At 45.1% G+C, this 17,320-nt stretch overlaps 1 protein-coding gene across 2 annotated transcripts in view; it reads right to left on the reverse strand.

Moving 5' to 3' along the window:
• Nucleotides 1–17,320, reverse strand: part of MERTK (MER proto-oncogene, tyrosine kinase) — a 166,634-nt gene that overhangs the window by 10,705 nt on the left and 138,609 nt on the right. For both annotated transcript variants that reach the window (XM_073628043.1, XM_073628042.1), the window contains exons 16-17: nucleotides 8,828–8,937; nucleotides 6,530–6,689 (exon numbers count right to left, since the gene is read on the reverse strand). In XM_073628043.1, coding sequence (XP_073484144.1) covers nucleotides 6,530–6,689; nucleotides 8,828–8,937 — 270 coding nt within the window. The remainder of the gene's footprint in view (nucleotides 1–6,529; nucleotides 6,690–8,827; nucleotides 8,938–17,320) is intronic.

Consider the following 17,320-nt stretch of genomic DNA (forward strand, 5'->3'; position numbering starts at 1 on the left):
TACATAAACTTATAAAACATTTGGCATTTCTGGAAAAAAATCCCAATACAGCTGTAGATGCACTAGCATCCATAAGGGTTATAGATGATTGCCTAAAGGACATCCAAAAAAGCGTGGTGAGTGGAGAAGTTTTTCTTTTGTATGGAACACAAAAATAGCTCTGCTTCAAAGCTAACAGGTAGAAAAACTACATTCATTAGAATGCATTTATAATTAAAAATATATAAGAACAAAAACTCAATAAAGGCATCAGTTTATAAATAAAACCATATTAACTAAAAAGAGGTATTGTTATCATTAGAAATAGTTCCATAATTTTATTAGTTATAGGCTAAAAAATCTACAGTTTCATGGTAGCAAAGGGACTCTGACAGACTTCACATGCAGTAAATGAAAATTGGATAATCTCCTTATTTTCAAAAGCTGTTAGAGATAACAAACACATAGAAGTGCATGTAAAACTAAACATGAAATAAAACCATAACAGGTAATAAAATCAAATATACAGTGAGGGAAAAAAGTATTTGATCCCCTGCTGATTTTGTATGTTTGCCCACTGACAAAGAAATGATTAGTCTATAATTTTAATGGTAGGTTTATTTTAACAATGAGAGACAGAATAACAACAAAAATATCCAGAAAAACACATTTAAAAAAAGTTATAAATCGATTTGCATTCTAATGAGGGAAATTAGTATTTGATTGCCTATCAAACAGCAAGCTTTTCGTCTCCCAGGTGTCTCCTATACAGGTAACGAGCTGAGATTAGAAGCACTCCCTTAAAGGGAGTGCTCCTAATCTCAGTGCCAGGTGACAGATGCACACCGTTGGGGCCAGGAGTGCACCGCTAAGGTAGTGGACCCTATGGCTGACTGCTGCGGATAGAACTCTGGGTGGTTCAAGAAAAGCAGATCCACTGGAGCACCAACACAGATCCCACTGGGAGCAAGAGCATAAGATTCCGCTGGGCGTGGAGTCTAAGAGCCAGTAGGTGTTCACCAGAGCTTCTAGTGGTGAGGATGGTGAGCAAGTGGCTTCAGGTGGCGGCCCCCAGGATCTCCCAGCTCACGCGAGGCTACTGGAGGATAGTGAGGAAGCAGCACTCCAGGACAACAAGGGATAGTCAGGAGATAAGCCAAAAGTCGGGGCAACCAGCAGACAAGGATAGACAAAGAACACACCAAAGGTCAGGGTAACAAGCAGGCAGGGATAGTCACAGAACAAGCCAAGATCAATAAACAGAAAGTGACATAGAGCACACGGCAAAAAGCACACAGAAAGCCAAACACACAATATTGCTCAGGCAAGGCAGGCTTGGACAGCACCGTGTTAAGTAGTGTATCCTGTAGAGGCTAGGGTGGAGTCACGCTGAGGGAAGATTACTTAACCGTGCAGGTGTGAGAGTGCAGGCCCTAAGGCTGATACACAGACCAGAGGTAAGCAGACGGACAGGGCATGAAGGTATTACTGCAGATTCATGACACTCAGCTTGTTACCTGTATAAAAGGCACCTGTCCACAGAAGCAATCAATCAGATTCCAATCTCTCCACCATGGCCAAGACCATAGAGCTGTCCAAGGATGTCAGGGACAAGATTGTAGACCTACACAAGGCTGGAATGGGCTACAAGACCATCGCCAAGCAGCTTGGTGAGAGGGTGACAACAGTTGACGCAATTATTCACAAATGGAAGAAACACTAAAATGTCAATCTCCCTCGGTCTGAGTGTCCACGCAAGATCTCAGCTTGTGGAGTTTCAATGATCGTGATAACAGTGAGGAATCAGCCCAGAACTACACGGCAGAATATTGTTAATGATCTCAAGGCAGCTGGGACCATAGTCACCAAAAAGCAATTGGCAACATACTACGCCGTGAAGGACTGAAACCCTGCAGCGCCCGCAAGGTCCCCCTGCTCAAGGAAGTACATGTACAGGCTTGTCTGAAGTTTGCCAATGAACATCTGAATGATTCAGAGGAGAATTGAGTGAAACTGTTGTGGTCAGATGAGACCAAAATCAAGCTCTTTGGCATCAACTCAACTCGCCTTGTTTGGAGTAGGAGGAATGCTGCCTATGACTCCAAGAACACCATCCCCACCGTCAACAATGGAGGTGGAAACATTATGCTTTGGGGGGGTTTTTCTGCTAAAGGGACAGGACAACTTCACAGCATCAAAGGCATAATGGACGGGGCCATGTACCGTCAAATCTTGGATGAGAACCTCCTTCCCTCACTGTGACCTGGAAAGTGTATGTGTGCCACTCAGGCTAAGCTCTGGGGGGCAGAGTGAAACACGTTGGGGCGTGGCCTGGTTGGAGTTCAGGCTGAGGTTGCCACTCCACTCACCTCTCTAGGACAACTTGATGTGCGACTTCCAGAGGCCATCCCTCTTCTCCCTTGAACCTCTTTCCCTCAGCCAGGGCATTGAAAATGGGTCGTGGATGGGTATTCCAGCATGACAATGACCCAAAACACATGGCCAGGGCAACAAAGGAGTGTCTCAGAAAGAAGTACATTAAGGACCTGGAGTGGCCTAGCCAATCTCCAGACCTTAATCCCATAGAAAATATGGGGAGGGAGCTGAAGGTTCAAGTTACCAAACATCAGCCTCGAAACCCTAATGACTTGGAGCAAATCTGCAAATGGGAGTGGGACAAAATCCCTCCTAAAGTGTGTGCAAACCTGGTGGCCAACTACAAGAAATGTCTGACCTCTGATTGCAAACAAGGGTTTTGCCACCAAGTATTAAGTCATGTTTTGTGAAGGGGTCAAATACTTATTTCACTCATTAAAATGCTAATTAATTTATAACTTTTTTGAAATGCGTTTTTCTAGATGTTTTTATTATTCTGTCTCTCGCTGTTAAAATAAACCTACCATTAAAATTATAGACTGATCATTTCTTTGTCAGTGGATCATTTTCTTTGTCAGTGGAAAAATGTACAAAATGATCAAATACTTTTTTCCTTCACTGTATATAAGAGATTATGTGTACATTCGTTCTTGACGCAGAACTCATCTGTATCTAACCACCACAAACTGAGAACCCTATTAATTTAATTTGTAATATTCAAAGCAAACTCGCCAATCCATCCAAGTCTCCATGCTTTATTTCTTTGAGAAATCACTTTGAAAAACACTCCCCAACCCAGCATTTCTAGCCGCAGCCATCCTGAGTAAGGGCAAATTATTCATGTAGCATTTACATGAAACCATCTGTCCTTAGCTCAGGAATGCAGGCAGGAGGGTGTGCTTAGCTGAGAAAGCCTTAATTAAGCAATAAAGCTAGGTCAACCCCTAACCTATTATTGGACAGCGAGGGAGCGGCAGCAGTTTACCCCCTGCTCCCTCCTCCTTGTCAGCACATGTGCATGCAGCACACCTTACTGGCTCCTAGTGCTGCCCCGCATTTAATCTACTGTTGTGCAGGATATGACAAGAAGCTGATACCTCCATTTCAGATACTTCTACTAGCTGCATTTTACAACACATTTATGTTTCTCTTAAGGGGTACATAGCTGCATTCTTTGGTGTGTTATAATCTGTCTGGTTTTCAGCTTTAAGATTTGAAATGATACTGCGTACTAAGGACAACCACCAAAAAGAAATTGATGGCAATCTCCACTTTGTATTATCATGTGTCCTGCTGAAGTCTGTAATGAGCTGGAAATTACATTTTCATTATTTAATTTTGGATATATTTAGAAATTAGGGAATCACAATTGGATACACAGCAAGAAATGAACGTAGAGCTTAATAATTATGAAAGAATCATATTGTACTCAGAATTATAATAAACCAGCTTTAAGCTTAAAATAATGATGTATTTAAATTATGTAAGTATTTTTCTAATTAAACTGTATTATTAAAACTGTACAGGGTATACTAGAATGTAAACCTATTATTCATTATTTTTATTCATCCATTTGAAATTACGTACTACTGACAGATGAATAGAGACAGCTGCGTGTCAGGTTCGTGCCTCTTAGACAAGAATCATGGACTACATTGTACTTGCAGTAGAATGTAAAAATGTTAAAGTGATTGTAAAGGTAAATAGAAAATAAAATAAAATAAAAAAACAAACATATCAAACTTACCTCCACTATGCAGCTCGTTTTGCACAGAATGGCCCCAAACCTGCTCTTCTGGGGTCCCCCGGCAGCTCTAGCGGCTCCTCCCCACATCTGATAACCACTTCCCACGGGGGGTTACCTTGTGGGCGCGCTCCCGAGTCCAACATTTGGCATCCATAGAGGCAGAATGCAGGACTCGGCCCTGCCCCCCTGCGCTCACGTCATTGGATTTGATTGACAGCAGTGGGAGCCAATGGCTGGGCTGCTATCAATCTATCCAATCAAGAGCCGAGAACCCCAGGCAGAGAGACAGCGCGTCCCCATCTGGTAAAGTTCGAGGGTTCTGGTAAGTAAAATGGGGGGGCTGGGGGGTGGTCACTGACAGGTGTTTTTTCACCTTAATGCATAGGATGCATTAAGGTAATAAAACACGAGCGTTTACAACCCCTTTAAGCTTTACCTAGGTTGCACTGCATAAACAAGAAATGTAAGGGAGGACTGTACATATGAAGAAATTATCCATATGGAGATTACTAGAAATTTTACCATGAACAGGAAGTAAAGAAAATTAAAGCATTATTTTTCAGTGTTGGTAGATGTTGGACAAATCAACTTGACAGTTTGTTATATCTCTCAGGCACCCTATTGGTAAGATGTGCATCAGTTAAAATACCTGCATATGGCTATGTGGTCATTAGGAGACTCTCCCACTCTTGCCTGCTTGATTTTAATTTTATAGTAAGGGTAATGCAACAGGAGCTTCTAGAATACACAAAGCTGAGCAGGAACACTCAGGAACAGTGAGGAACTATCCAAGATATGCAACAAGCCAGGTAATGGCTCAGCCCATTAGGCTCCACCTATGACTTAAAGTGGTTGTAAACCTTCCCATAAACCCAGTGAAGTTGCTGGCCTCAGGTGATATACAGAGATGAAACAAATCCTCCTACATAGGTTGTACTTGTCTATCTTCAGCCATCTTTCCTCTACATCCATGCAGAATTTACACAGGATCTCTCAGCTCTAAAAAGCAGGGGAAGAGCTAAAGTTACACTCAGTGAGGGAAGTTTTGAGTGCTAATTGGTGGGAAGGAAACCCCCCCCACACACCTTTCACACAGCTAGAGATCCCTCCCCTGTCACCATTTTTCTCTTGGTGTCAGGAAAACTTGTCAGAAGTCGCTCATGCAGATAGCAGACGAATGAGACAGCGGACAGAAATTACACTGTGGGGGAGATTTACTAAAACTGGAGCGTGCAAAATCTGGTGCAGTTCTGCATAGAAACCAATCAACTTCCAGGTTTTATTGTCAAAGCCTGATTGAACAAGCTGACCTTAGAAGCTGATTGGCTACTATGCACAGCTGCACCAGTTTCTGAGTGCTCCAGTTTTAGTAAAACTCCCCGTTAGTGCTCTGGATTGAGACAAGTAAACACTACAGAGGGATATGCTTTGCTCATGTTTCATGTCTCTGAGGTTTACAACCACCTTAAAATAGAACTAGGGCATCCCATTGAAAGAAAAAGTATGTGGTGCAGCATTTACACATACTTCTTTCTCTTAGTCCCCCTGCAAAGTCTCACAAATACCACTGAACCTGCCAGTCCACCTCATCCAGCTTCTTGTGATGAAGAGACAATGCTAGTGCACTGCTACTGAATTCAAAGCACTGTTGCCCTTCATGTAGGTGGTGCCAGTTTGTACTATGTTGGGAGGAGAAGAAGATGCAGAGGGCGTAGCTATTAGCATTGTCACTGCTGATTGACAAGCAACAGACCGCTGGCCATACCTAGTTCCTGTCCACTACTTTCGGAATTGGTAGAACTGATTGTGCTACTGAAACACTCCTGGGTTTGGATGCAGTGTCTGGGAGGGGGTGCATGTGAGAAACAATTGAAAGGGGATTGGGCTGACTAAAGGCAGGTAAAACAATATTGGTTTAATTTAATTGCATCACACAGTAACTGGATTAGAAACCTGTTTAGAATGCCATATCTTTAAAAGCACTAAAGGTCCTTTTCACATGGACGGACCGGTCCCTTTCCATCAGACAGCCCAAAAGGACACTGGGTTGTGTCCTTGTCTGCCTGCATCAGTGGAGCAGACACGGACTTGCCAACTGCCTGTTCAGCGGGGATCAGCGGAGAGATCTGCTGGCGGACTCCGCCAGTGTGAAAGGGGCCTTAAATATTACTCTTGGGTGGACTGATTTTTTTAATGATATACTGTATATCCTATATATTAAATTCTATGTTTACAGTCATTAGTGTCATTGAAATATGTAATGTAGTACAGCATAAGCAAAAATACCGTACAGATAAAGTCAACATTGACAGTTGTGGGCAAACAGAAGCTGGGAATAATGATCAGGCATAGAATTGAGCATTTGCTACTGTCTTTAGAAAAAATACATTATTTTCTAAAGTCGGGAAACCAGCTGTAATATCTTACCACGTCACTTTTGATTGTGTAGATGCGATCAGCAAGGCTTTCCACAGCAATCCACTTCACCGGCATCTTAGCAATACGTCCCTGGCGGTAATAATCACCACTGTATATTTTTTTAGACAGCCCAAAGTCAGCAACACAGACAGTCATATCATCTCTCAACCTAGAAATAAAGAGAAGCCAACAAAAACGTTTAGCTAAGTGTAGAAAAGTCTCTAGCCTCCACCAGTCTAATGAGAACCTTCAGGGCCAAAGATAGCTGACATCCTTCTGTATGTGGTGGGTTGTGAGGCATAGTGGGTGCAAGGTGGATAAAGTTAGTGGGCGCCAGACACTTCTTGGATGTAAAAGAGGTTTTATTTCTCTTATAAAGAGAAAAGAACTGGTGTGGGATTGGTATAAGTGCTACTCAGTCTCCATTAGTATGCACACAACAAAAAACAAAAATGCCCATGGGACTTTTAAAGAGCACACCTCAAAACATACCAAGTAAAATTTATAAATTAGTTATTCAACGCACATTTAAAAACAACATGTGATACAGAAAGAAAAAAATATATTAAATGTCATTGTATTGATAAATTTTGCATTCATGTAATCAATCTTTTCATGAGACCTGGATGTGTCACAAAGATGACTGTCAGTTGTCTGGAATAGCTGTGCTAGGTCTTGACGTGTCTCACGAGAAGAGTCTCGCTTCTTCGGGAGAAGCACAGATAGATGCAATTTCATCTAACAGTGTATTCACTTTAAAATCGAATGTTAAAAGCAAATGTTTTTGAAATACTTTCAAACATCATCCAGCAAGTCATCAAATAAGCTGATGAGAATCCTTGTACATTTGTTTGAACATTTACCAGTGTATGGCTAGTTTAGGCTGACATCTCTGTGTAGCCCACAATTTGGCTCTCAAAGAGGCTAAAAACAAAAGGTTGAAATGCAATACCCAAATGTGCTAATTTCATACCTCTGCATTTTCCAGACACATGCTGATCCAAATTCACCACCTTTACACCACTGACCTGTACTTCTACCTCCGCATATGGAGTTTGCTGTTTTCAGTTATATGAAACCATGCCTGGAGAACTAAGAGGTCTATAACGTTTTCACAAAAGAGTCAGACAACGTTCACCCAGGATTCATACATTTTCCGGTTGAATCCAACTTTAAAAATGCGTAAATGTTAAGTGAAAATTGTATGAATGTTGAGTGAAAACATTTACAAACAGGCCTCTAAGGGTTTTCAGAATCTTTAACCTCAAAAAATAGCCACAAAAAGGATACAATTAGAAGGCTTTAATATTCGGGGGGGGGGGGGGGGGGCGGTGTTATTTGCAGGACTTTTTTCAACCGGAATGCGGAGAAACGCAGATCCGGCACCTCCAGCACTGAATGCATGTAATGGTAAGGGATGCTGGAGGGTCTATGATGCTGGCTGCTGGGGGATCTATTGCAAATGGTGGGGATCTATTTGCATGGGGGTCTATTATTGCCTGGGGGCATTTTATCTTACTGAGGGGTCAGTTGTTGCAGGGGGGATCTACTGTTGAGGGAGAGGTATATTGTGGCTTGCTGCTGGAAGATCTGTTGTTGCTGCTGGGGGTCTGTTGTTGCTGAGGTGGTACTTTGTAACAGCCGGCCCATTGTTGCTGGGGGGGGGTATAATGTTGTGTCAGGGGTCTATTGTTGCTGGGGTGGGGTCTTTTTTTGCTAGGGGGATATTCTGTTGCTGGAGGATCTATTATTGCTGAGGGGATCCATTGCTGCTGGGGTTGAGTCTATTGTTGCTGGGGGAGATCTATTTTTGCTGGGTGGATCTGTTATTGCTAAGGGGCTTGTTATTGCTAAGGGGCTCTAATGTGGCTGGGATGGAGTCTACTGTTGCTGGGGGGAATTATTGGCAGGGGATATATTTTACAGTTTTTTTTTATAATTAACAAATTGCATTCAAATTATTTAACAACACCACAAAATAATATTTGTTTCTGTATTCTCTAAAAGAGGTGGGTAGGGGGTGGAACCAAGGGATAGTACTCGGAGGTAGGTAGGGGGCCGATACAAGAGGTGATTTTAATAGGCGGAGTTCCTGCACCTATTCTCTGAGAAAAAAAAATCTTTGCTTATTTGTATTATTATGAGTCTGGTACCGAGCAACATCATTCAGGAAGTTGCTGCTGGGAATCCCTGATTGTCCGCAGAGGTTCACCTTAGCCTTCTTTATTACAACCTATTTTGGTTACACAAATATACTAGACTGTATCTGAACAGAGATGGCTGAGAAAGCTCAGTGTTATTACTTACATGCAGTTACGGGCAGCCAAGTCTCGGTGTAGGAAGTTTTTGTTGCTGAGGTACTCCATTCCAGTAGCAATGTCAATCATAAACTTCACCAGAGTTTGTAGTAGCACATGCTAAAGTGAAAGATAAGAACATCTTTAACCAACTGTATGTCGGTGGTAACACAGCAATAATAAACCTAAACAAATGTCTACCAAATTTTGGAAGAATTTGTTGAACAATGACATCTAAAAACACATTCCTAGATATCACCTGTTATGTTTTAGTGGTTGTGACGCAAGGTATGAATCATGTATGGTAACAGTTTATAGTGACACTGTGCTTTTAGCAACAAACTTGTCATTCATCTCTGCCATCTCTGCAGGACATTTGGAGCCATGGGATAACTTTGTCTTTTGTCCCATTGTATTTAAGGGTTAAAGGGTTAAAGGGTCAGCCCACAAAAAATTGATACTTCAGTTTCCTAAAGATGCGGCCAATTGGGTAATTCAGCTTGGCAGAGTTCACGTACAACTGAAATCGCCTAATTTTACATCTCTGCCCATATATATATCTACATCTATATATATATAGATGTAGATATATATATTTGCTTTTTATATATAGATATATATATTTGCTTTTTATATATAGATATAGATATATATATATTTGCTTTTTTCTTTTTCAGCTACATTTCTTCTCTTCTATTCTGTTAAGTGATTTGATGTATATATCTGTGCCCATCCACTTTTTCAAAATATTTGTACTGATCTCTACACAAATGGATCCACCATTTGTACAGAACAAATCACCTAGTCTGAATGGAACAGCAAAGCATCCACAGACCAGTTTATAGCAGTAGTAGTAGGTATTTAAGTTCATAAGTTGTGTAAAAATGTGGAATAATACCATGAGGGTTATTTACTAAGACTTGAGAGTGCAAAATCTGGTGCAGCTCTGAATAGAAATCAATCAGCTTCCATGTTATATTGCTAAAGCTTGATTAAACGAGCTGAAGTGAGAAGCTGATTGGCTACCATGCACAGCTGCACCATTTTCTGAATGCATGTTTTAGTAAATCTCCCCCATGTATTGGAAATAATGAATACATCTAAATTAAATATATGTGATGCATTTGTGATTTCTTTATCGTACATCACGGGACACAGAGCCACAGTATTTACTGTATGGGTTATATAGGCACCTTTATGTGATGGACACACCCTAGACAGAAAGTTTAGCTCCCTATATAATCCCTCCCCTTACTGGGAGTACCTCAGTTTTTTCGCCAGTGTCTTAGGTGTTGCTGAGCTCCGCTGGAGAAATCTTTGCTGGGGCAAGCCATGCAACCGGATCCATTCAAAGTGTCTTTTCCAAGCCGAACTGAATGGTACCCGAGCCTCGTGTTGGAAGAAACGAGGTTCTGCCTGTAACGCTTTTTTTTTCAGAGAGCTGGATCCTGGGATCCAGTGTTTGGTTTTTTCAGCCATATTTCCTGGCGGGGTGCTTAACAGGCCCAGGAGTGTGGATCCCCCGATAACAAGGGGCCCCGGTTCCTGAAGGTTTTTTAACGGAGCCCACCGTGAGTGGTGAAGATTGGGTCTGTCTGGTTTACCACAGAACCCTGCAGCCGGATAAGGTAAGGGAGATTCCTAAGGAATTATTCTAATTCTTGTGGGTTTTCTCCTTTAAGTAAATGTTGCTATGCCTAAAGTCGCCACCGGGGGCTGTCAAGAGCACGTACCTGTTCCATGCTTGTCAGTCTTGCTCTGTGTCACAAGCTGCACACTTCCTCGAAGCCCAAGCTTCAGGTAGGATGTGGGAAGGGTTTTTTTTTCTTTTCAGGAATGTCCCCCCACAGCTTCTTTCCAGGCTAGAGGCCATGGGTCAGTTGGCGGATGCCGCACCACTCCCGCTGCCGCCGCCATTATGGTGGCTTTCCATCCACCAGCCCTCCTCTCTCCTCCACTCCAGCCCCCCCCTCCATGTGCTCGCATGGGAAAACAGTCTTTTCTTGAGGGGTGGTTGGAGGAGGGGGGCTGGGCATCAGCGAGGCGTCGGTGTGGTTCAACGCCCACAACGCGGGCTATGCATAGCTATAAAGGTGCACTTTTTGCAGGTGCACACAGCTAAAGGAGGGACACAGAGCAGATGGATGGCATGTGAGTGTGGGTGACACAGGCTTTCCCAGGCACATTTACTTAGCATCAGACTGAGTCTTGATAGCAGCGGCAGTTGCTGGACTATTTTGCTCAGCAGTGAGTGCATTTCTGGTAGTACCTCTGCATTTGTGCTTGGCACTATGGGCAAAAGGGGAGGTACAAATACCCTGAAAAATAGGGGCTCAAAGGGATCTCCTTCAGGCTCTGAGGACCCTCTCTCTGCAACACCATCTCCCCCTGAAAGACCTAGGGAGGCTGGTCAGAGTGAGCCCTCGGGGTTAGGGGCTGCAACTGCTCCTGGCATTTCAGCCCCTGTATATATTACTCAGGAGGTTTTTTCCTCAGCCATGAGTCGATTGGAGGAAAGATTAACGGCCTTAATCGCATCTTTACAAAGTGGAAGAAAACAAATTAGGTCCCCTTCTAACACCCAGGGCCCTCAAACAGAGGAACTCTGGGAAAGGGAAGATGAATCCCCCTCAGGGGACCAGGAAGAGACTGGTGACTCCTCTTCTGAGGAATCAAGTGGGGAAAGACCCTCTTTAGCTTCACAGGCTGAGAAATTGCTGGTGCATTCTCTTACTGAAATGGTCCGCTCCACATTTAAATTACCCATAACTGAGTCAGTTGAAAAGCCCACTTCTTTTTGGGTTCACTGAAGCCTCCTCAAGCTGTGCATGCTTTTCCTGTCCATTCATTGCTAGAAAAGCTTATATATTCTGAGTGGGATCACCCAGATAAGCATTTTATCCCTCCTAAAAAGTTTTCAACACTTTATCCTATGGAGGAAAAATGTACAAAGATGTGGGGTATACCAGCAATTGACGCTGCTATATCCTCTGTAAATAAAAGTTTGACTTGTCCTGTTGACAACGCTCAAATGCTTAGGGATCCAACCGATAAAAAGTTGGAATTCCTGTTAAAAAAAAACATTTTTTCCTTGGCAGGGTCAGTAGCTCAACCTGCAGTGGCGGCAATTGGAGTGTGTCAGTCCTTGAGAGACCACTTGAAACAGGTACTCAAGGTTTTCCCTGAAAAGCAGGCCCGGGAGTTAGCTGAGCTGGCAGCGGCTTTGTGTTTTGCAATTAACGCAATCAGAGATTCTATCCTTCAGACCTCTCACCTTATGCTTGGGTTGGTGCATATGCATAGAATTTTATGGTTGAAAAATTGGTTAGCCGAAGCGCCATGCAAAAAGCTCCTGGCTGGTTTTCCCTTCCACGGTGTAAGGCTGGTTGGGAGTGATTTGGACAATTATATCCAAAAGATTTCAAGTGGGAAAAGTACTCTTTTGCCAGTTAAGAAAAGGAGTAAACGTCCCTCATTTAAACAGGCTCTTTCTCCAGTGCCAGGGGCATCAGCCTTCAGGCAGTCGTGACGCCCTCCACCGTCAGGTTCAAGAGGTAAAACTCAGAGTCGACCCCAGGGACAAAATAAGTCTTGGGGAGGAAGCCTACAAGACAGAACGCTAAAGCCTCTTTATGAAGGGGCGCCCCCGCTCGTTCGAGTGGGGGGGAAGACTGCTACAGTTCTCAAAGGTCTGGCAGGAGGATTTTCAGGACAAATGGGTGGTCTCCACAATAACTCTAGGTTACAAACTAGAGTTCCTAGAATTACCGTCTTCTCGTTTCCTCAGATCAAATGTCCCCAAAGACCCAGAGAAAAAGAAGTCTCTCCTTCAAGCGTTAGACCAACTTTTGTTGCAATAAGTGATCATGGTGGTTCCCATAGAAGCGCAGGGGTTGGGGTTTTATTCAAACCTTTTCACGGTGCCAAAACCAAATGCAGATGTCAGACCTATTCTAGATCTCAAAGATATAAACCGGTTCCTAAAAATTTGATCTTTTCGCATGGAATCAATTCGATCGGTAGTCTGCATCCTAGAAGGAGGAGAACTTCTGGCATCAATCGACATCAAGGATGCATACCTGCATGTACCTATTTTCCCCACTCATCAGAAATATCTGCGTTTCGAAGTGGAAAAACTTAATTTTCCGTTTGTAGCTCTACCTTTCGGTCTAGCTACTGCACCTCGGGTGTTTACAAAGGCCCCGGCCCCTCCTCTTGCCAGATTAAGGGCCCGGGGTATAACGATTATAGCTTACCTAGACAACCTGCCCTTAATAGACCAGTCGGTAGCCCGTTTAGACCAAAGTGTGGTCACCACAGTCAACTACCTGGAATACCTAGGTTGGGTCCTCAACCTAGAGAAGTCTTCTTTAAAACCAGTAAGAAGACTAGAGTACTTGGGTCTGGTTATAGACACAACACAGAAGAGTGTGTTTTTACCCCAGGCAAAAATCAGCGCCATAAAGGAGCTGGTTCAGGTAGTCAGGGCGAAGAAGGGTCCTTCTATTCGCCATTCGAAGCGGTTCCCTATGTTCAGTTTCATTCGAGACTGCTACAATACAGTATCCTAAACAAGAAAGTCCAGGCGCTAGATTTTCCGATGCGTTTGTCGCCAATAGTGCGTCAGAGCTTCAGTTGGTGGTTGATACCTGAGAATCTGTGGAAAGGGAAATCCTTCTTACCAGTTACCTGGAAGGTGGTAACAACAGATGCCAGCCTTTCAGGTTGGGGAGCAGTTCTAGAAGAGACAACTGTCCAAGGGAAATGGTCCAAAACCGAGAGGACCTTACCCATTAATATTCTAGAGATTCAGGTTGTCCTGTCAGGATCCAATCCGACAATGCCACAGCAGTGGCTTATATTAATCACAAAGGGGGAACCAGAAGTCATGCAGCCCAGGGAGAAGTAAACCAGATCCTAACCTGGGCAGAAAAGCATGTACCGCGCGTCACCGGGTGGCCCTGCCCTGCGTTATATAAGAAGTGTCAGAAGAAGCGAAGCGTCACACGGCTTAAGACTCCCACTGAGGCGGATCATGCGGACGGAGCGGAGAAGAAGCCTGGAGGAAGATGTGGGATGAGAAGAGCGGAGGAAGAAGAAGATGGAGAAGAAGAAGGTGGAGGAAGAAGAAGAACACCGAAAGAACACAAGAAGAAAGAAGATGGAAGAAGAAGCCGAAAGAAGAAGAAATTAATAAAGGACTTGTCAAAAACAGTCTCTTGTGTTTTTTAACATTTTTGACACTTTTTTTGTGAAATGGTAGGGGTACATTTGTACCCCATTACCAATTCACATGGGGGGGCAGAATCTGGGGGTCCCCTTGTTAAAGGGAGCTTCCAGATTCCGATAAGCCCCCCGCCCGCAGACCCCCACAACCACCGGCCAAGGGTTGTGGGGATGAGGCCCTTCTCCCCATCAACATGGGGACAAGGTGCTTTGGGGGGCTACCTCAAAGCACCCTCCCAATGTTGAGGGCATGTGACCTGGTAAGGTTCAGGAGGGGGGGTGCTCTCTCATTCCCCCTCTTTTCCTGCGGCCTGCCAGGTTGCATGCTCGGATAAGGGTCTGGTATGGATTTTTGGGGGGACCCCACACCATTTTTTTTTTAATTTTGGCGTGGGGTTCCCCTTAACTATCCATACCGGACCTGAAGGGCCTGGCATGGAAATTAGGGGGAACCCCACTCCATTTTTAAAAAAAATTTTGGCACAGGGTTCCCCTTAATATCCATACCAGACCTGAAGGGCCTGTGTCATGAGAGGGTTTACCCGTTGGTGGCGCTATCGGTCTCTTGGATCGCAGTACCAGTGTCCACCAGCGCGTGTCTTCCAACACCTGGGACCTGTAGTAAGAGGTCTCTCCTGCTGGTGGCACTGTTGCATCCTTGGGCCGTAGTACCGGTGTCCACCAGCGGGTGCACTCCGGCAGTGTGGAGCAAACAGCACGCTCTGCGCTCAGCTGTAACATGAGGTCAATTACCACAGCCTTATAAATACCCGGCAAGCCCTCATAGGCTATCCCGTATCCTGTATCTCCTGTATCTGAACCTGAGCCTGCTCCTGAGCCTGTATCCTATCCCATCCATTATCCCCCTCTCCTAACCTGCCCTTGTTCAGTTGCTTATCTCCTGTGTATGACCTTGGCTTGGCTAAACGTTTATGTTTCTGGTATATCCCTTGTTCCTGCTGACCTGCTGTGTATGACCCTGGCCTGGCTGACATCTGTGATTCCGGTATTGCCCCTTGCTGTATATATTGTTGTTTGTAGTGGGTTTGTTGTGTTGGTTTTGCACTGTTTGTATTTTCTGAATTATCACCTATTTTAATAAATATTATTTATTCACTTACATGCGTTTTGGGTTATCTCTGTGCAGTCCACACAGTCTGGTCTACTAGTCTCCTGACAGTATACCAAGGCCATCCCTGACCAGACGTGGCTGCATTGAGGAAACCATCCTGGTTTGTCGGGTCTGCTAATATGGATTTCAATGAAATCAGTTATTATTCCCTGCTGGCAGAAGAGGATGGTGAATATTGTCCTCAGATTTTAAAAGGGTGGACTAGTGACCAGCTGATGGAAACTATCCAATCAGCTCATTCCCTAGTGGATCAGGGGTATATGTCATTTGAAGATGTTCAGCCCCTGATCCAGTTATGTGCAAAACCAGCCCTGTCATGCATTCCCAAAGGAAGCAATGATTTTTCTCCCCCCTTCAATTATGACCAAGTTGAATCCCTGGTTTGGTTGTTCGAGGATGATCCAGCCTATTTCATGGAACATTATTCCTGCTGTTCACAGCAGGTGTTGTCTAATTGCATCCAGTCGGTGCAATCCTTGGTTAGTCAGGCTGTGTTTGAATCAGTGTTTGTTCAACCTGTGCGGCAGGCATGGTCAGATCTCCTGTCTTTAGCTAAGCCACAATATTCCAGCCCTGCCATTAATCATCTGCCTTCCCAAGAATCTATCTCCCCGTCGCCTATGGCAACCTCAGCTACAGCCTAGTTTAATCAGCCCCCTACCAAATACTACTACCCAGTCTCCAAGTGTAGCACCTATCCTGCCTTCAATCCACCTGTCTCTTCTCCTCCACCTGTACCAGTCCCACAAAACCCTCCTCCAGCTACAGTTCCCTGGTCTTCCCTGGTCTTCCTTCTGCCCAACTACTTTCTTTTCTTACAGCCCTGCACCTACATACAAAACTGCATGGGCTAAACCAAAAAAGAAACAAAAATTCTTCCCGACCCACACCATCTTGCCAGTAACCCAAGCTGCTCCCACTTTCCAGTCTGATGTGCCTGCCTCCCAGTCTGATGTCCTGATGCCTGCCTTCCAGCTGGATACCTCGATGCCTGCCTCCCAGACGGATGCCTCGGTGCCTGCCTTCCAGCCAGATGTCTCGGTGCCTGCCTTCCAGCCGGATGTCTCGGTGCTTGCCTTCCAGCCGGATGTCTCGGTGCCTGCCTTCCAGCCAGATGTCTCGGTGCCTGCCTTCCAGCTTGATGTCTCTGCCTTCCAGTCTGATATGCCCGCTTCTCAGTCTGATGTCTTGATGCCTGCCCTCCAGCCCGAAGTCTCGGTGCCCGCTTTCCAGTCTGATGTGCCTGCCTCCCAGTCTGATGTCCTGATGCCTACCTTCCAGCCTGATGTCTCAGTGACCGCCTTCCAGCCGGATGTCTCGATGCCTGCCTTCCAGCCGGATGTCTCTGCCTTCCAGCCGGATGTCTCTGCCTTCCAGCTTGATGTCTCTGCCTTCCAGTCTGATGTGCTCACCTTCCAGTCTGATGTTCCCGCTCTCCAGTCTAATGTGCCTGTTTTCCAGTCTGATGTCCTGATGCCTGCCTTCCAGCCAGATGTCTCAGCGCCTGCCTCCCAGCTTGATGTCTTTGCCTCACAGTCTGATGTGCCCGCTGTCCAGTCTGTCCTGATGTCTGCCTTCCAGCCCGAAGTCTCGGTGCCCGCTTTCCAGTCTGATGCGCCTGCTATCCAGTCTGATGTGCCTGCCTTCCAGCCGGATGTCTCGATGCCTGCCTTCCAGCCGCATGTCCCGACGCCTGCCTTCCAGCCGCATGTCCCGATGCCTGCCTTCCAGCCGCATGTCCCGATGCCTGCCTTCCAGCTGGATGTCCCGACGCCTGCCTTCCAGCCCGATGTCTCAATCTTACAGTCTGATGTACCCGCTCTCCAGTCTAATGTGCCTGCTTTCCAGTCTGATGCCTTGATGCCTGCCTTCCAGTCTGAAGTCTCGGTGCCCGCTTTTCAGTCTGATGTGCCCGCTTCCCAGTCTGATGTCTTCATGCCTGCCTTCCAGCCTGATGTCTCGAAGCTTGCCTTTCAGCCTGATGTCTCGCTGTCTGCATTTCCACCTGATGTCTCAATGCCTGCCTTCCAGCCTGATGTGCCAGCTTCCCAGTCTGATGTACCAGCTTCCCAGTCTGATGTGCCAGCTTCCCAGTCTGATGTGCCAGCTTCCCAGCCTGATGTCTCGATGCCTGCCTACCAGCCT

Source organism: Aquarana catesbeiana, linkage group LG04 (genome assembly GCF_042186555.1).
Source record: "Aquarana catesbeiana isolate 2022-GZ linkage group LG04, ASM4218655v1, whole genome shotgun sequence".
In the NCBI taxonomy this organism is placed as follows: domain Eukaryota; kingdom Metazoa; phylum Chordata; class Amphibia; order Anura; family Ranidae; genus Aquarana; species Aquarana catesbeiana.